This window comes from Mustelus asterias, chromosome 26 (genome assembly GCF_964213995.1).
Source record: "Mustelus asterias chromosome 26, sMusAst1.hap1.1, whole genome shotgun sequence".
Lineage (NCBI taxonomy): Eukaryota > Metazoa > Chordata > Chondrichthyes > Carcharhiniformes > Triakidae > Mustelus > Mustelus asterias.
In genome coordinates this window covers 40,982,736-40,999,589 of record NC_135826.1, presented here as the reverse complement: position 1 = coordinate 40,999,589, position 16,854 = coordinate 40,982,736, and the positions used below count along the sequence as shown (strand labels likewise).

General features: G+C 48.1%; 1 protein-coding gene across 1 annotated transcript in view; it reads left to right on the top strand.

The window, feature by feature from the left end:
• The first annotated feature begins 1,849 nt into the window (after positions 1-1,849).
• Positions 1,850-16,854, top strand: part of LOC144479764 (colorectal mutant cancer protein-like) — a 35,813-nt gene continuing 20,808 nt past the window's right edge. The window contains exons 1-7 of the mRNA XM_078198800.1: positions 1,850-2,019; positions 4,728-4,933; positions 7,952-8,094; positions 10,621-10,772; positions 14,064-14,270; positions 15,877-16,014; positions 16,205-16,353. Of these exons, the coding sequence (XP_078054926.1) occupies positions 2,014-2,019; positions 4,728-4,933; positions 7,952-8,094; positions 10,621-10,772; positions 14,064-14,270; positions 15,877-16,014; positions 16,205-16,353 (1,001 nt within the window). The 5' untranslated portion in view covers positions 1,850-2,013. The remainder of the gene's footprint in view (positions 2,020-4,727; positions 4,934-7,951; positions 8,095-10,620; positions 10,773-14,063; positions 14,271-15,876; positions 16,015-16,204; positions 16,354-16,854) is intronic.

Here is a 16,854-nt window from a genome sequence, read left to right as displayed (position 1 = left end):
TGTCCAGTTAAACATTTGTATGTTGGTTGGAGGATGAACACAATTGAGTAATCCAGCACTGACTGTGTGTGTGGTGCGTGTGCTTGTGTGTGTAAGAACACACTTCATATAATCCTACGGCTGGAATACTGTGCAATATCTGGTCTCAATATTAGAAAAGGGATATAGAGGACTCACAGAAAAGATTCATGAGGATGATAGCAGAACTGAGAGGTTCCACCTGGATAGATTGGATCATTTTTCTCTTGCAAAGACCTGAAGGGTTAAACTGATAAAGTTTTTCAAATTTATACTCGGGTTTGATTGGTTACAGAGAAAATGTTTCCTCTCAAGTGGGAGACTAGAACTAGGTGCCAGACATATAAAATAGTGACTATAAATCCAATAGGGAATTCAGGAGAAATGTCTTTGCCCAGAGAGTGGTGAGAATGTGGAATTCACTCCCACAGAGTTAAGGTGAGTAGCAGATATACATTTGCAAGGTGATGCATTTTGGTAGATCGAACCAGGGCAGGGCTTACTCAATTAATCGTAGGACACTGAGGAGAGTTACAGAACAAAGAGATCTAGGAGTACAGGTTCATAGCTCCTTGAAAGTGGAGTCACAGGTGGACAGGGTGATGAAGAAGGCATTCAGCATGCTTGGTTTCATTGGTCAGAACATTGAATACAGAAGTTGGGACATCTTGTTGAAGTTGTACAAGACATTGGTACGGCCACACTTGGAATACTGTGTATAGTTCTGGTCATCCTATTATAGAAAGGATATTATTAAACTAGAAAGAATGCAGAAAAGAGTTACCAGGATGCTATCGGGACTTGATGGTTTGAGTTATAAGGAGAGGCTGTATAGACTGGGACTTTTTTCTCTGGAGCGTAGGAGGCTTAGGGGGCATAGATCAGCTAGATAGTTAACATTTTTTCTCAAAGGTAGGGGAGTCTAAAACTAGAGGGCATAAGTTTAAGGTGAGAGGGGAGAGATACAAAAGTGTGCAGAGGGGCAATTTTTTCATTCAGAGGGTGGTGAGTGTCTGGAACAAGCTGCCAGAGGTAGTAGTAGAGGCGGGTACAATTTTGTCTTTTAAAAAGCATTTAGACAGTTACATGGGTACGATGGATATAGAGGGATATGGGCCAAATGCAGGCAATTGGGATTAGTTTAAGGATTTTTAAAAAAGGGTGGCATGGACAAGTTGGGCCGAAGGGCCTGTTTCCATGTTGTAAACCTCTATGACTCTAAGGGGAAGCAGAATATGGGTGAGAAAAGAACAAAGAGCGATATTGATAGAGTGAGATGGAGACAGGGTTACTGGAGGCTCACGTGGAGTCTGAACAGAGCAGATGAATGAAATAGCCTGGTTCTAACGTTTTAAAGTTTATTTATTAGTGTCACAAGTAAGGCTCACATTAACACTGCAATGAAGTTACTGTGAAATTCCCCAAGTCGCCACACTCCGGCGCCTGTTTGGGTCAATGTACCTAACCAGCACTTCTTTCAGACTGTGGGAGGAAACCGGAGCACCCGGCGGAAACCCACGCAGACACAGGGAGAACATGCAGACTCCACACAGACAGAGACCCAAGCCGGGAATCGAACCCGGGGGTCCCTGGCGCTGTGAAGCAGCGGTGCTAACCCACTGTGCCACCGTACCACCCCTGTGGTGTAAATTGACGCGTTCCTCGTGTGGTGACTGGCAGCCTGTGAGGGTTAACCTGAAAGAGGAAATTAAAATCCAAAAGGATGTTGACTTGCAGCGGCACCAGGGGAAGGGCGATTCCGGCAGGAAATCTCAAAGGCTGATAACTCTCAGGATCTCACTTGCCAAGTTCAAAAAAAAATCCCAAGTTTGATCAGACAAACCCTGAAGTCAGTGAAGCCAAGCAATAGGAACGGCGAGAGGCCAGCAAAATCCTACCTAACCTTTACCCTCCATCATCCATCAAGTAGCATCTTTGTAAAGAAAGGAAGGAAACAGCGGAAAGAGCCAGAAGCTTCGGAAGGGGTGTTCCGGCATGGAGGTACAGTCTTATATAAAAACACTCAATCCCTCCTTCAGCTTCATTGGGCTGTTCAATAAGTGAACCATTCGATTCCTAAGCTGCTGTATTCAGAACATTCAGATACAATGTGAGGAGCTCTTAGTGCTAAGGGAGAGTTTTCACCTGGGACTGATCGAATCTTTCTGTCCTGTTGCTGTTCTTTGTTGCTGTTGCTGTGACACGGTGACACAGTGTTTAGCACTGCTGCCTCACAGCGCCAGGGATCTGGGTTCGATTCCCGGCTTGGGTCACTGTCTGTGTGGAGTCTGCACGTTCTCCCCGTGTCTGCGTGGGCTTCCTCCGGGTGCTCCGGTTTCCTCCCACATTCCGAAAGACGCGCTGGTTAGGTACATTGACCCGAACAGGCGCCGGAGTGTGGCGACTTGGGGAATTTCACAGTAACTTCATTGCAGTGTTAATATAAGCCTTACTTGTGACACTAATAAATAAACAAACTTAAACTTTGTAAAATGGGTCTGTGTCTGGTGAACATTGTTGATGTTTGTCCACGTGCAGTGGGTTCAGTTACTCGGAGAATCGGGAGAAAATAAAATTTCTATAGCGCCTTTAGGACCTCAGGAAATCCCAAGAGGCTTTACAGCTACTTTTAAAAGTGTAGTCGCTGTTGTAATGTAGGAAACACGGCAGCCAATTTGCGCAGAGCAAGATCCCACAAAAAGCAATCTGATTACCACCTGATCATCTGTTTTTTAGTAACATTTTAAACCTGAGATCTTCTCCTTAGTGGGGAGGTTTAGGGGAGATTTGATTGATTTTTATAAAGTTTATTTATTAGTCACAAGTAAGGCTTACATTAACACTGCAATGAAGTTACTGTGAAAATCCCCTAGTCGCCACACTGTGGCGCCTGTTCGGATCAATGCCCCTAACCAGCACGTCTTTCAGACTGTGAGAGGAAACTGGAGCACCCAGGGAAAACCCACACAGACACGGGGAGAACGTGCAGACTCCACACGGACAGTGACCCAAGCCAGGAATTGAACCCAGTCCCTGGCGCTGTGAGGCAACAGCACTAACCATGCCACCCAATGAGGAATGTCTGTGATAGAGGAAATATAGTAAGAGTTTTAACAACACCAGGTTAAAGTCCAACAGGTTTATTTGGTAGCAAATACCATTAGCTTTCGGAGCACTGCTCCTTCGGCATCTGACGAAGGAGCAGCGCTCCGAAAGCTAATGGTATTTGCTACCAAATAAACCTGTTGGACTTTAACCTGGTGTTGTTAAAACTCTTACTGTGTTCACCCCAGTCCAACGCCGGCATCTCCACATCATAGAGGAAATATGCCAAAGGACACAGATTAGGTGATTAACCAGAGGGGAAAGATGAGGGGTGAGATTCTCCGGCTTCCCAGCCACGTGTCTCCTGCCGGTGGGAGACGGCACGTTGTTTGCTACCAGTGGAATTCTCTGGTTCCACCGCTGTCGATGGGAATTCCCATTAACATCACCCCACACCAGCGGAAAACCCACAGGCGGGGGTGCGCTGCCGGCAGGACCGGAGAATCCCACAAGCATGAGCGGCTGGAGAATTCCGACCAAGATTTTTTTACCCAGCGAGTTGTGATCTGGAAAGTGCTGCCTGAAAGAGCGGTGGAAGCAGATTCAGTGCGAACTTTCAAAAAATAATGGGATAATTGAAGAGTTGAAGGGGATTTGGCATGTCAGCTACGATTACGATCACCAACTTTTACAGATGCACCACAGGAAGCATTCTTTCTGGTTGTATCACAGCTTGGTATGGGCTCCTGCTCTGCCCAAGACTGCAAGAAACTACAAAAGGTCGTGAATGTAGCCCAATCCATCACTCAAACCAGACTCCCATCCATTGACTCTGTCTACACTTCCCGCTGCCTCGGCAAAGCAGCCAGCATTATTAAGGACCCCACACACCCCGGACATTCTCTCTTCCACCTTCTTCTGTCGGGAAAAAGATACAAAAGTCTGAGGTCATGTACCAACCGACTTAAGAACAGCTTTGTCCCTGCTGCCATCAGACTTTTGAATGGACCTATCTCGCACTAAGTTGATCTTTCTCTACACCCTAGCTATGACTGTAACACTACATTCTGCACTCTCTCGTTTCCTTCTCCATGAACGGTATGCTTTGTCTGTATAGCGCGCAAGAAACAATACTTTTCATTGTAAATACATGTGACAATAATAAATCAAATCAAATCAAAAAAAGGCTATGGAATTCAAGCCGTGTCTCTTTTTTCTCTTGAAAAAAAACAGTGTGGTGTTTAAAGTGATTAAAAGTTGAGAGTGGTTTCCTCTAGTGGGTGGAGAGTGAGGCGGGCTTTGATATGGAACAGATCCTGTCTTATTGCGGATCCAGTTCCAAAACAAATCCTAGTCAAAAGTCAGCACCTGCCAATCATAAAGCGACTTGTTCAAAGGAAAGTGATGTTAAAGAGCTTCCTGCTTTGTCTAATACAGCCTCTGCCCTCTAAAAACAACCAGTCACACTCGACAACAACAACTTGTATTTTAATAGCAGTATTTGTACTACAGGCTGTCCAGTGTGATGTCACACATGGACCTGTCACACAGGGAACGGTCACTCACAGACACATCAGTCATGGATCCATCACACGTATCTGTCACGTGGCCTCTTTGCATCATGTTGTGTCGTGTTGTGAGTGTTGTTTTTTCCGTCTGTACAGTTCCCGGACTCTCTGTTGACCACGGACTACACAGAGGTGAAGGTGGCGGCGCCGGAGGTGAAGGTGGCGGTGCCGGAGGAGGAGGAGGAGGAGGAGGAGGAGGCGGCATTGGCTGTGCTACATTATGAAGAACAGATCACAGAGTTACTCGTTGTTATTGCTGAGCTGAACAGGAAGATCGACAGACTCACCGTGAGAACCATCAGGTGTGCGCGGAAACCGAGTGTTTCTGATTACTGTCTCTCTCCTTTGCTCATGGCCGCTCATCCTGGGCGGCGGGTTAGGGGGCGGCGGGGTAGTGGGGGGGGGGGGGGGGGTGGGGGGAATGGTGCAAGCCAAGTCCCATGGGTAGGGAGGGGTCAATTTGACAATGAAACCTCAAACCCTACTCCCTGTCATTTCTCAGCTCATGACCCAGGTTCCACCAGTTTATTTCCTTGTGCCTGATTCAGCTGCAGAGCGAATCAAATGTAAATATCAGGCTTGTAAGAAAGACGTGCATTTCTATAGCGCCTTTCATTCCGTCAGGATGTTTCAAAGGACTGCTTCGTCGCAGTGTGAAATAGCTAACCTCACCTGTTGCTCAAACGTTTGAGCTATCTTACCCTCAGCTAGGCCTGACGCTTTTCTGGTCTGGTGGTGACCTGAAGCCCATTTGTGAATACGCGCGATACATAGCAAGCAATGATCTCATGGGATAGCCAATATCCTATGGTTTAACATCCATAGCTCCCTGATTGGATCTCCACTGAAATGCCTCAGCCAATCAGAGTTGACATGCCAGCCAATCACTGCACTTTTCTCATGCAGTATAAGTTGTTGCTCCCTTTGAAATTTGGTGCTCTGGCATTTGTCCTGATGAGTGCAAGATGAAAAGCTTCAACAACTTGTCTCTTTTTTTTTAGCAATGCTCAGGTTCTGTGCCACCAAATGACTATTCTAGAATTTACTGTGGAATTATCAAAAGGAGGGAGCAGTCATCTCTGCTGGAGACTTTTTTATTGATTCATGGAATTGGGCGTCGTTGGCTGGGCCAGCACTTACTGCCCACCCCTAATTGCCCGTGAGAAGCTGGTGGTGAGCTGCCTTCTTGAAATGCTGCTGTCCTTGTGATGTAGGTACACCCACAGTGCTGTTAGGGAGAGAGCTCCAGGATTTTGACCCAGCGACAGTGAAGGAACAGCAATATATTTCCAATATTTATTTCATATATATATATATATATTTCAGGATGGTGAGTGACTTGGGGAGGAACCTCCAGGTGGTGGTGTTCCCACGTATCTGTTGCCCTTGACATTCTAGATGGTAGAGTTTGGAAGGTGTTGTTGAAGGAGCCTTGGTGAGTTCCTTGTAGGTGGTACACACGGCTGCCACTGTGCATCGGTGGTGGAGGGATTGAATTTTGTGGATGGGGAACCAATCAAACAGGCTGCTTTGTCCTGGATGGTGTCAAGCTTCTTGAGTGTTGTTGGAGCTGCACTCACCCAGGCAAGGGAGAGTATTCCATTACACTCCTGACTCGTGCCTTGCAGATGGCGGACAGGCTTTGGGGAATCAGGAGATGAATTATTCATCACAGAGTTCCCAGCCTCTGACCTGCTCTAGCAGACAGGCTGTGGGGAGTCAGGTACATTTACCAGAAAATTGTAGAGTTCCAGTTCAGTTTCTCCCGACTGATTTCAACAAACAGGAAAGAAAGCAGGAATCTGTCCACCCATCAATCGTGTAAAATATAAACTCTCCTGTCTCCAAGAAGGAAGAGCGTCCCATAACTGATAATTCCCTCTATTATTGCCCATTACCTCGACTTTGATTCTCTTTTGGAGTGACCAATACAGAATAAGTGACCGAGAGTGGCTGACCAGAGGAATGACCCCTTAGGGTGACCGGCCCAGAGTGACTGACCCAGAGTGACCAGCCCAGAGTGACTGACCCAGAGTGACCAACCCAGAGTGACTGACTCAGAATGGCCAGCCCAGAGCGTCCATTTCAGGTTAACTGGCTCAGAGTGACTGATCACTCTGTCCCCAGCAACCAAGATGTGGAGATGCCGGCGTTGGACTGGGGTAAACACAGTAAGAAGTTTAACAACACCAGGTTAAAGTCCAACAGGTTTATTTGGTAGCAAAAGCCACACAAGCTTTCGAGGCTCTGAGCCCCTTCTTCAGGTGAGTGGGAATTCTGTTCACAAACAGAACTTATAAAGACACAGACTCAATTTACATGAATAATGGTTGGAATGCGAATACTTACAACTAATCCAGTCTTTAAGAAACAAAACAATGGGAGTGGAGAGAGCATCAAGACAGGCTAAAAAGATGTGTATTGTCTCCAGACAAGACAGCCAGTGAAACTCTGCAGGTCCACGCAACTGTGGGAGTTACAAATAGTGTTTATGTCACACTATTTGTAACTCCCACAGTTGCGTGGACCTGCAGAGTTTCACTGGCTGTCTTGTCTGGAGACAATACACATCTTTTTAGCCTGTCTTGATGCTCTCTCCACTCCCATTGTTTTGTTTCTTAAAGACTGGATTAGTTGTAAGTATTCGCATTCCAACCATTATTCATGTAAATTGAGTCTGTGTCTTTATAAGTTCTGTTTGTGAACAGAATTCCCACTCACCTGAAGAAGGGGCTCAGAGCCTCGAAAGCTTGTGTGGCTTTTGCTACCAAATAAACCTGTTGGACTTTAACCTGGTGTTGTTAAACTTCTTACCCAGCAACCAAAGCAGAGAGACAAGCCCAGAGTGACAGTGGCCAGCCTGGAACAGGGTGAATGACTCACAGTGACTATCCAGCAGTGAGCGGCTCAAACTGAGCACTGAACACACAAAGATTCCCCCATCCCAACCACTGCCACCCACACACCGTAGCTCCACCCCCTCCCCCCCCCCCCCCATCCCACCCCACACCCACCTCTTCCCGCTCCCCACACACACCCCACCCTTTCCCTACCCGACGCCTGGGCAGGCCAGTGCAGGAACCACCAGGAAGAGTCACTTCCTGTAGTGGGAGCTGCTTTCTGCAGGGTTGGCAGACTGTACTTTCTCCATTCAATCTCCAGCTCCAACCAATCCGTGCATCTTGTTATTTGTGTCGGAATCCCGATGGGCTCAGTCTGGCTGGTCACCTGTCTCTACGGAACCTGAGCCCCCTCCAAAAACCACTGCACTTTGCTCACTCTCACTTTCCTGTTTTCTTATCGCCTTACTTTCCTTGCAGGGAAGAAGATGAATATCTGGACACTTGCTCAGACCTCAGTGACAGTCACTACCTGGAGGGCAGCGCCTGTCTGTGTTCAGACCAAGACCCAGCCACTGACTCAGACTGTCCAGCACAACTTTGTCAAACCTCGAGGATCACAGGTCAGTGGGCAAGGGCCTCCATGAGTGATGCGCGATATAACTCACGAGGCTAGAGGTGCTCGAGGAAATAAAGGCTTTTATTGACTACTACAATAGAGCTACCATATATAATACACGATCCCAGACTGAAGGGTCCCAGACAGGTAAAGGTCAAAGGATTTGGACACAATAGAGCTACCATATATAATACACGATCCCAGACTGAGGGGTCCCAGACAGGTAAAGGTCAAAGGATTTGGACACAATAGAGCTACCATATATAATACACGATCCCAGACTGAGGGGTCCCAGACAGGTAAAGGTCAAAGGATTTGGACACAATAGAGCTACCCTATATAGTACACGATCCCAGACTGAGGGGTCCCAGACAGGTAAAGGTCAAAGGATTTGGACACAATAGAGCTACCATATATAATACACGATCCCAGACTGAGGGGTCCCAGACAGGTAAAGGTCAAAGGATTTGGACACAATAGAGCTACCATATATAATACACGATCCCAGACTGAGGGGTCCCAGACAGGTAAAGGTCAAAGGATTTGGACACAATAGAGCTACCATATATAATACACGATCCCAGACTGAGGGGTCCCAGACAGGTAAAGGTCAAAGGATTTGGACACAATAGAGCTACCATATATAATACACAATCCCAGACTGAGGGGTCCCAGACAGGTAAAGGTCAAAGGATTTGGACACAATAGAGCTACCATATATAATACACGATCCCAGACTGAAGGGTCCCAGACAGGTAAAGGTCAAAGGATTTGGACACAATAGAGCTACCCTATATAATACACGATCCCAGACTGAAGGGTCCCAGACAGGTAAAGGTCAAAGGATTTGGACACAATAGAGCTACCCTATATAATACACGATCCCAGACTGAAGGGTCCCAGACAGGTAAAGGTCAAAGGATTTGGACACAATAGAGCTACCCTATATAATACACGATCCCAGACTGAAGGGTCCCAGACAGGTAAAGGTCAAAGGATTTGGACACAATAGAGCTACCCTATATAATACACGATCCCAGACTGAAGGGTCCCAGACAGGTAAAGGTCAAAGGATTTGGACACAATAGAGCTACCATATATAATACACGATCCCAGACTGAGGGGTCCCAGACAGGTAAAGGTCAAAGGATTTGGACACAATAGAGCTACCATATATAATACACGATCCCAGACTGAGGGGTCCCAGACAGGTAAAGGTCAAAGGATTTGGACACAATAGAGCTACCATATATAATACACGATCCCAGACTGAGGGGTCCCAGACAGGTAAAGGTCAAAGGATTTGGACACAATAGAGCTACCATATATAATACATGATCCCAGACTGAGGGGTCCCAGACAGGTAAAGGTCAAAGGATTTGGACACAATAGAGCTACCATATATAATACACGATCCCAGACTGAAGGGTCCCAGACAGAGCAGTGACCTTTATACCTCTCCCAGGAGGCGGAGCCCGACTGGGATGTACCATAATAACTATAATACAGGTAGAATAGCCCAACCCTAACCCCAACAGCAACATATATACAGACTCATAGTACTGGCCAGACCCTGGCTCAGTACTACCTGGTGGGAACCAACAGTGGTTCACCACAATGAGAATCATGGATTATCTGTTGCTCATTGTCAAAGCTCACGGGTTCAGGTGAGGGAGTGCTGCACTGTCAGAGGTGCCAACTTTTGAAACCAAGGCCTCATTTGCATGTTTGAGAATAGCCTGTGTTTTCTTTTTGTGCAATGTCCCCTTTGAGACAGAAGTGGAAGCGGGGAAGTGGAAGCGGGAAGTGGAAGGGGTAAGTGGACTTCCTCGCAGAGAGAAATGCCCAGAGCACCTGAGTTTGCCTTGGGGATGGAAACTGAGAAGCAAAGGGTAAATAGAAAGTTAATTGCAATGGTGTCAGCTTTCAGCCTGTCTTTGTGGCAGACCATCCAGGTTAATGTTCAGCGTCTATCACCATTGATCAGGATCTGTCCCTTTCGATCTCTGTAACCACCTCCAACCCCCACTAACCTGCAAATCCCCCATTTCCTTAGTTTCATCACTGATGACTGGGCCTTAAACTCTGGATTTACCTCCCTAAACCTCTCCTCTTCTCTACCAATCACTCATCCTTTACAATACTCCTTAATACCTTTGACAAAGGGTCATCTGGACTCGAAACGTCAGCTCTTTTCTCTCCTTACAGATGCTGCCAGACCTGCTGAGATTTTCCAGCAGTCTCTCTTTTGGTTTCAGATTCCAGCATCTGCAGTAATTTGCTTTTACTGCTTAAAACCCACTGCTTTCACCAAATATTTGCTCACCTGTCCCTGATATTTCCTTATGTGGCTCATTGATTACGCTGTGTCAGGCTCCTTGGGATGACAATTTACCATGTTAAAGGCGATATATGAATGAAAGTGATTGTTTGTGGCTGAAGCATGGTTAAACTCCCGCCACGAGGTTGAGTTTGGATGCTCCTGATTCCCGGCCTCACCGCTGTCACCCCGTTCCATTTCCTGTCTCAGGAGAACCGTGTGAGCTGTCCCAGAAACTGCATCAGGTGCTGACGGAACTCGAGGACACAGTCCGAACCCGGAGGACAGGAATTCCACATCGCTACACTGACCCTGCCCAGGAAGAGGAGGCAGCACTCACCCACTGGGAGCTGGTCACTCAGGTAAAGGTCAAAGGATTTGGACACTGGGTCAGACTCTGGACACTGGGTCAGGGCTCTGGACACTGGGTCAGGGGCCTGGACACTGGGTCAGAGTCTGGACACTGGGTCAGGGATCTGGACACTGGGTCAGACTTTGGACACTGGGTCAGCGGTCTGGACACTGGGTCAGGAGTCTGATCACCTGGGTCAGACTCTGGACACTGGGTCAGGGCTCTGGACACTGGGTCAGGGGCCTGGACACTGGGTCAGAGTCTGGACACTGGGTCAGGGATCTGGACACTGGGTCAGACTTTGGACACTGGGTCAGCGGTCTGGACACTGGGTCAGGAGTCTGGACACTGGGTCAGACTCTGGACACTGGGTGAGACTCTGGACACTTGGTCAAAGGATCTGAACACTGGGTCAGACTCTGGACACTGGTCAGACTCTGAACACTGGGTCAAAGGATCTGAACATTGGGTCAGAACTCGGCGCAGAGCTGAATAATTTATTAAATTATCATTTTAATACAAAGTGAATGTCATTAGCAGGTCCAGGACTGAAGTCTTCGCGCCCACTAGAGTCTCTCCCCCTCCTCCGCCAGGTGTGGTTCAGTCCAGCGGGGTTTACAGTAGTTCCCCACTAGCGGGGAGCTGGCGGCCCCAACCCACTGGAGTGAAAGGAGGGCAATCGAGGCCCCCCAGGAGGTTGGGGTGAGGGGGGTGCCCCCCAAGGCATTACCAGCCTGGCCCCCTGGCACTGCTCAAGGGGCAAAGTGGCAATGCCCAAGGGGGCACCTTGACACTGCCCACTGGGCATCGGGCAGTGCCAAGGGGGGGGGCCTAATGGGCTGGGGGCCTAAAGGGGTGGGGTCTCTGGGGGCGATCGGTGTGGGTGAGGGGGACCTGAACCACTCTGCAGTCCGGCTGGGTGACAGAGGGAGGGAGGCCAGCGATCGGGGCTGGGCAACGGGCTGGGGTGGGGTGGGGTGGAGTGGGGGGTTCGGCCTGCTGGGGGGTTCTTGGCTGCGGGGGCGGGAGGGGAGGGGGGAGAGATTGGAGCCTGCTGGGGGTGGATCGGAGATCGGCACTGTCGGGGGGCTGAGATTGAGGTGAGCTGGGGGGTGAAGGGGTGGGGGGGTGCGAGGCTGACCCGGATATGTCCAGGGGGGCCAGCGATCGGGCCATGGAGGGGGGGGGGGGGGGAGGGGGGGGCGGGTCGGTGAGGCAGCGATGCCATGGTCGTGGTTCTGGCCAGCGACTGGGAGGCAGTTTGGGATTACTGCTATGTGCCGATCTTAGCGCTGGCAGATTGGCGCATATGCAGTGATCTGCTCAGCGCTGCGCTGCCGGCCTCTCCAGCGGGAGTCGGCCCCGTCCACAGCTTTTTGGACTGATTCACGTTAGTGCACTCTGCAATGCACAGAGTGTGGGAGATTAATTCTGAAACTCACACTGAAAAAATCCCACTGGGATTTACTCCAGTTTTTACACAAATTTGACATTCAGAATATTTTTGGAAGGATCGCCCCTGTGGTTTGCACACGTAGTTTCCAGCTAACAACATCAGATTCGTTCTAGGCATTCTTGTTTGTACAGAGTACAAACTGAAAGTAAAACTGCAGCCTTTGCAACACCCGAACGATATCACCATCAAATCATGTAATCAGCTCTTAAAGCAATCTGCAACCACTTAAATATATAACACAAAGGATGGTCACCAATAGATCAAATGAAGAAGTTCGGAGGAATGCTGAGTGTGGTGAGAATGTGGAACTCACTGCCACGTGGTGCGGCTGAAGCAGAGAACATTGTGCATTCAGGGGAAGTTTGATGCAGAACATGAGGGAGAAGGGAATTGTGGGATATGAGGCGGCAGGATTGGAGGAGGTCTTTAAAGTGGCAGGCGCCTCTTGTGGAACAGAAAAGAATTGGAGCGAATGGCCAGTCTCTCTGCTATTGATTCCAGGGTGGGATTCTCTGAAACTTAGAAGGGTGAGGGATAACGATACTAAGGTGAGCGGATCGGGTAGATGGAGAGAAACTATTTCAGCTGGTTGTGGAAGGGGAAAGTCTAGCACGAGGGGGGCAGAGTTTAGAAAACACAGACAAATCTTCCAGGTGTGAAATTAGGAAACACTTTTCCAGACAAAGAGTGAGTAGAAGTTTGGAACTCCCTTCCACAACCAACAATTGTTAATTTTACAATTGAAATTGATAGATGATTGTGAACCGAGGTTATTAAAGAATATGGGGTTAAGGTGGGTATATAACATTAGGTCACAGAGCAGCCCTGATCTCATTGAGTGGGAGAACAGTCTCAAAGAACAAAGAACAGTACAGCACAGGAAACAGGCCCTTCGGCCCTCCAAGTCTGTGCCGCTCCTTGGTCCAACTAGACCAATCGTTTGTATCCCTCCATTCCCAGGCTGCTCATGTGACTATCCAGGTAAATCTTAAACGATGTCAGCGTGCCTGCCTCCACCACCCTACTTGGCAGCGCATTCCAGGCCCCCACCACCCTCTGTGTAAAAAACATCCCTCTAATATCTGAGTTATACTTCGCCCCTCTCAGCTTGAGCCCGTGACCCCTCGTGAAGGGGTCACGGGCTCATACACACAGACACAACTCTCGAGGGGTTGAATGGCCTCCTCCTTTTTCTGATGTAACATTTCTGCACATAGATCCTTAGATCCTCAAAGCAGCCAGCATAATCAAGGGCCCCACGCACCCCGGACATTCTCACTTCCACCTTCTTCCTTCGGGAAAAAGATACAAAAGTCTGAGGTCACGGACCAACCGACTCAAGAACAGCTTCTTCCCTGCTGCTGTCAGACTTTTGAATGGACCTACCTTGCATTACCTTACACCCTAGCTATGACTGTAATAGTACATTCTGCACTTTATCATTTCCTTCTCTATGAATGGTATGCTTTGTCTGTATAGCGCACAAGAAACACTACTTTTCACTGTATGTTAATACATGTGACAATAATAAATCAAATCAAATCGAATCATTCCCATTTTCCTAGCATCCAGGAGGATTGGTGGGAGATGGGGGGGGGAGGAGGGGTGGAGTGTTCCAGTTGACCTTGGAGCAGTTGCACCCACCCCCTACTGTGGCCCTGCCCCACCCTCATCAGTAGCTTCGATTGGGGTTCATTATCAGCCCCTTCCCCCTCACCTGCCCCACAGAACTAGCTTATTCAGTAAACAGCTAGAACTCAGATTACCCCTAAGACTTGGCTAAGCTACGCGCCCGTGTCTGTGTTACTGTCGCTGTAACCAAACCCCACTTAACCCCCACTCCAGAGGATCGATGAGGTGGAACGGGAATTGGGGGTTGACCTGACCCCGGAGCTGCAGGAGGAAAGGAGTCAGTGGGAAGCTGAGCTGGGCTGTCTGAGAGAGAAAAATCAGTACCTTGCGGATCAACTCCTGGAGAAGGACCAGGAATTGTGGCGATTCACTGCTGCTCTCGATGGGATTCAGCGTGAGAGGAACAAGCTCCAGCTAAAGGCAAGTTACTCACTATTATGCTCTCCATCTGCCCAAAGGCACTGTCACCCAGTACAGACACGATGGGCCAAAAGGCCTGTTTCTCTGCTGTATAGAGTAAGAAGTCTCACAACACCAGGTTAAAGTCCAACAGGTTTATTTGGTAGCAAATACCATAAGCTTTCGGAGCACTGCTCCTTCGTCAGATGGAGTGGAAATGTGCTCTCAAACAGTGCAAACAGACAGAATCAAGTTGCAGAATACTGATTAGAATGCGAATCTACAGCCAGCCAGGTCTTAAAGGTACAGACAATGTGGGTGGAGGGAACATTAAACGCAGGTTAAAGAAATGTGTATTGTCTCCAGACACACACACACACACACATGTACACACAGACACACATGTATACACACAGACACACACAATTGAGTTTAAATTCCCCAGCTACCCTGTGCCATTTGAACTCTTCACGACACACGACAGCGCAGAGTCGCTGAGCAGAAACTGATAGCCAAGTTCCGCACACATGAGGACGGCCTAAACCGGGATGTTGGATTTATGTCACATTATCAGTAACCCCCACAGCTTGCCTCCTGGGCTTGCAGAATGTCACTAGCTGTTCTGTCTGGAGACAATACACATTTCTTTAACCTGTGTTTAATGTTCCCTCCACCCACATTGTCTGTACCTTTAAGACCTGGCTGGCTGTAGATTCGCATTCTAATCAGTATTCTGCAACTTGATTTTGTCTGTTTGCACTGTTTGAGAGCACATTTCCACTCCATCTGACGAAGGAGCAGTGCTCCGAAAGCTTATGGTATTTGCTACCAAATAAACCTGTTGGACTTTAACTTGGTGTTGTGAGACTTCTTACTGTGTTCACCCCAGTCCAACGCCGGCATCTCCACATCATCTCTGCTGTATCACAGGCAGACAATGGCAGACTGTGCAGAATGAATGAATGTGCAGTGAGTTGTTGTGATCTGGAAGGCGCTGCCTGAAAGGAAAGTGGAAGCAAAGTCAATTGCAACTTTCAAAATGGATTTGGATAAATACTTGAAGGAGAGATTTGCAGGGCGATGGGGAGAGAGTAGTGGGAGTGGGATTAATTAGTTAGATAGCTGGGTGAGAATGTTAGCACGGGGTTCATGTTACTGGATGAGTAACACAGAGATCTGGCTTAATGACCCAGACATCAGAGTTCAAATGGCACAGGGTAGCTGGGGAATTCAAACTCAACTGTGTGTGTCTGTGTGTATATATGTGTGTCTGTGTGTGTGTGTACATGTGTGTCTGTGTGTACATGTGTGTGTGTCCGTCCGTACATGTGTGGATGTGTGTAGATGTGTGTGTGTCTGTGTATACATGTGTGTCTGTGTGTACATGTGTGTGTACATGTGTGTGTATACATGTGTGTGTGTGTCTGTGTGCACATGTGTGTGTGTGTGTACATGTGTCTGTGTGTGTACATGTGTGTGCGTGTGTACATGTGTGTGTATACATGTGTGTCTGTGTGTATGTGTGTCTGTGTGTGTACATGTGTGTGCGTGTGTGTGTACATGTGTGTGCAGTGGGAGGTCACAATGTAATATTTTCTCTAATCACTGTTTCTGGTTGCTACTTTAGGCTGATGACCTGCTTACATGTCTCCAGAGTCTGCAGCAGAGCGGGACAATCTCTCCACCTCCCAGTCCATTCCCCAGGTTCATGGGCGCAATCACAGCTGGATCCAGCGCTGCCGACACTGAGGCAACTGTAAACACTGTAAGTCTCAGGGGAACAAGCATTCTTAAAAATGTTCATTTCAGAATGATGTGTCAGTAGTTTTGCAGATACTGCCTGTGGTTTTGTACAGCGGCCTGGGTGACTGGGCTGGGAGCCAGTTCTTTCAGAAACGGGAATCATTAATCCCTGGAATGAATGCTTTCATTCCTTGTCCTTGTCTCTGCTGCAGGATCCAAGGTTTGTGGTTGAACGATTTACGCGGTCATTCCAAGATTGCTCCAGCATCCAAGGTCTTTTCCGATTCCTTCATGCACACGGATCCAATGTGACCAGACTAAGGATCCGGGATTCTGAAATCAGTGAGGATCAGCTGAGGAAGTAAGCCGGATTACTGAGCACTGGTATATCATAGAAACATAGAAGATAGGAGCAGGAGGAGGCCATTCGGCCCTTCGAGCCTGCTCTGCTATTCATCACAATCATGGCTGATCGTCCAACGCAATAACCTAATCCTGCTTTCTCCCCACAACCTTTGACCCCATTCGCCCCAAGTGCTGTATCCAGCTGCCTCTTGAATACATTCAATGTTTTGGCATCAACTACTTCCCGTGGTAATGAATTCCACAGGCTCACCACTCTTTGGGTGAAGAAATGTCTCCTCATCTCCATCTTAATTGGTCTACCCAGAATCCTCAGACTGTGACCCCTGGTTCTGGACTCCCCCACCATCGGGAACATCCTCCCTGCATCTACCCTGTCTAGTCCTGTTAGAATTTTATAAATCTCTGAGATCCCCCCTCATTCATCTGAACTCCAGCGAAAATAATCCAAAACTAGTCAATCTCTCCTCATACATCAGTCCCGCCATCCCCGGAATCA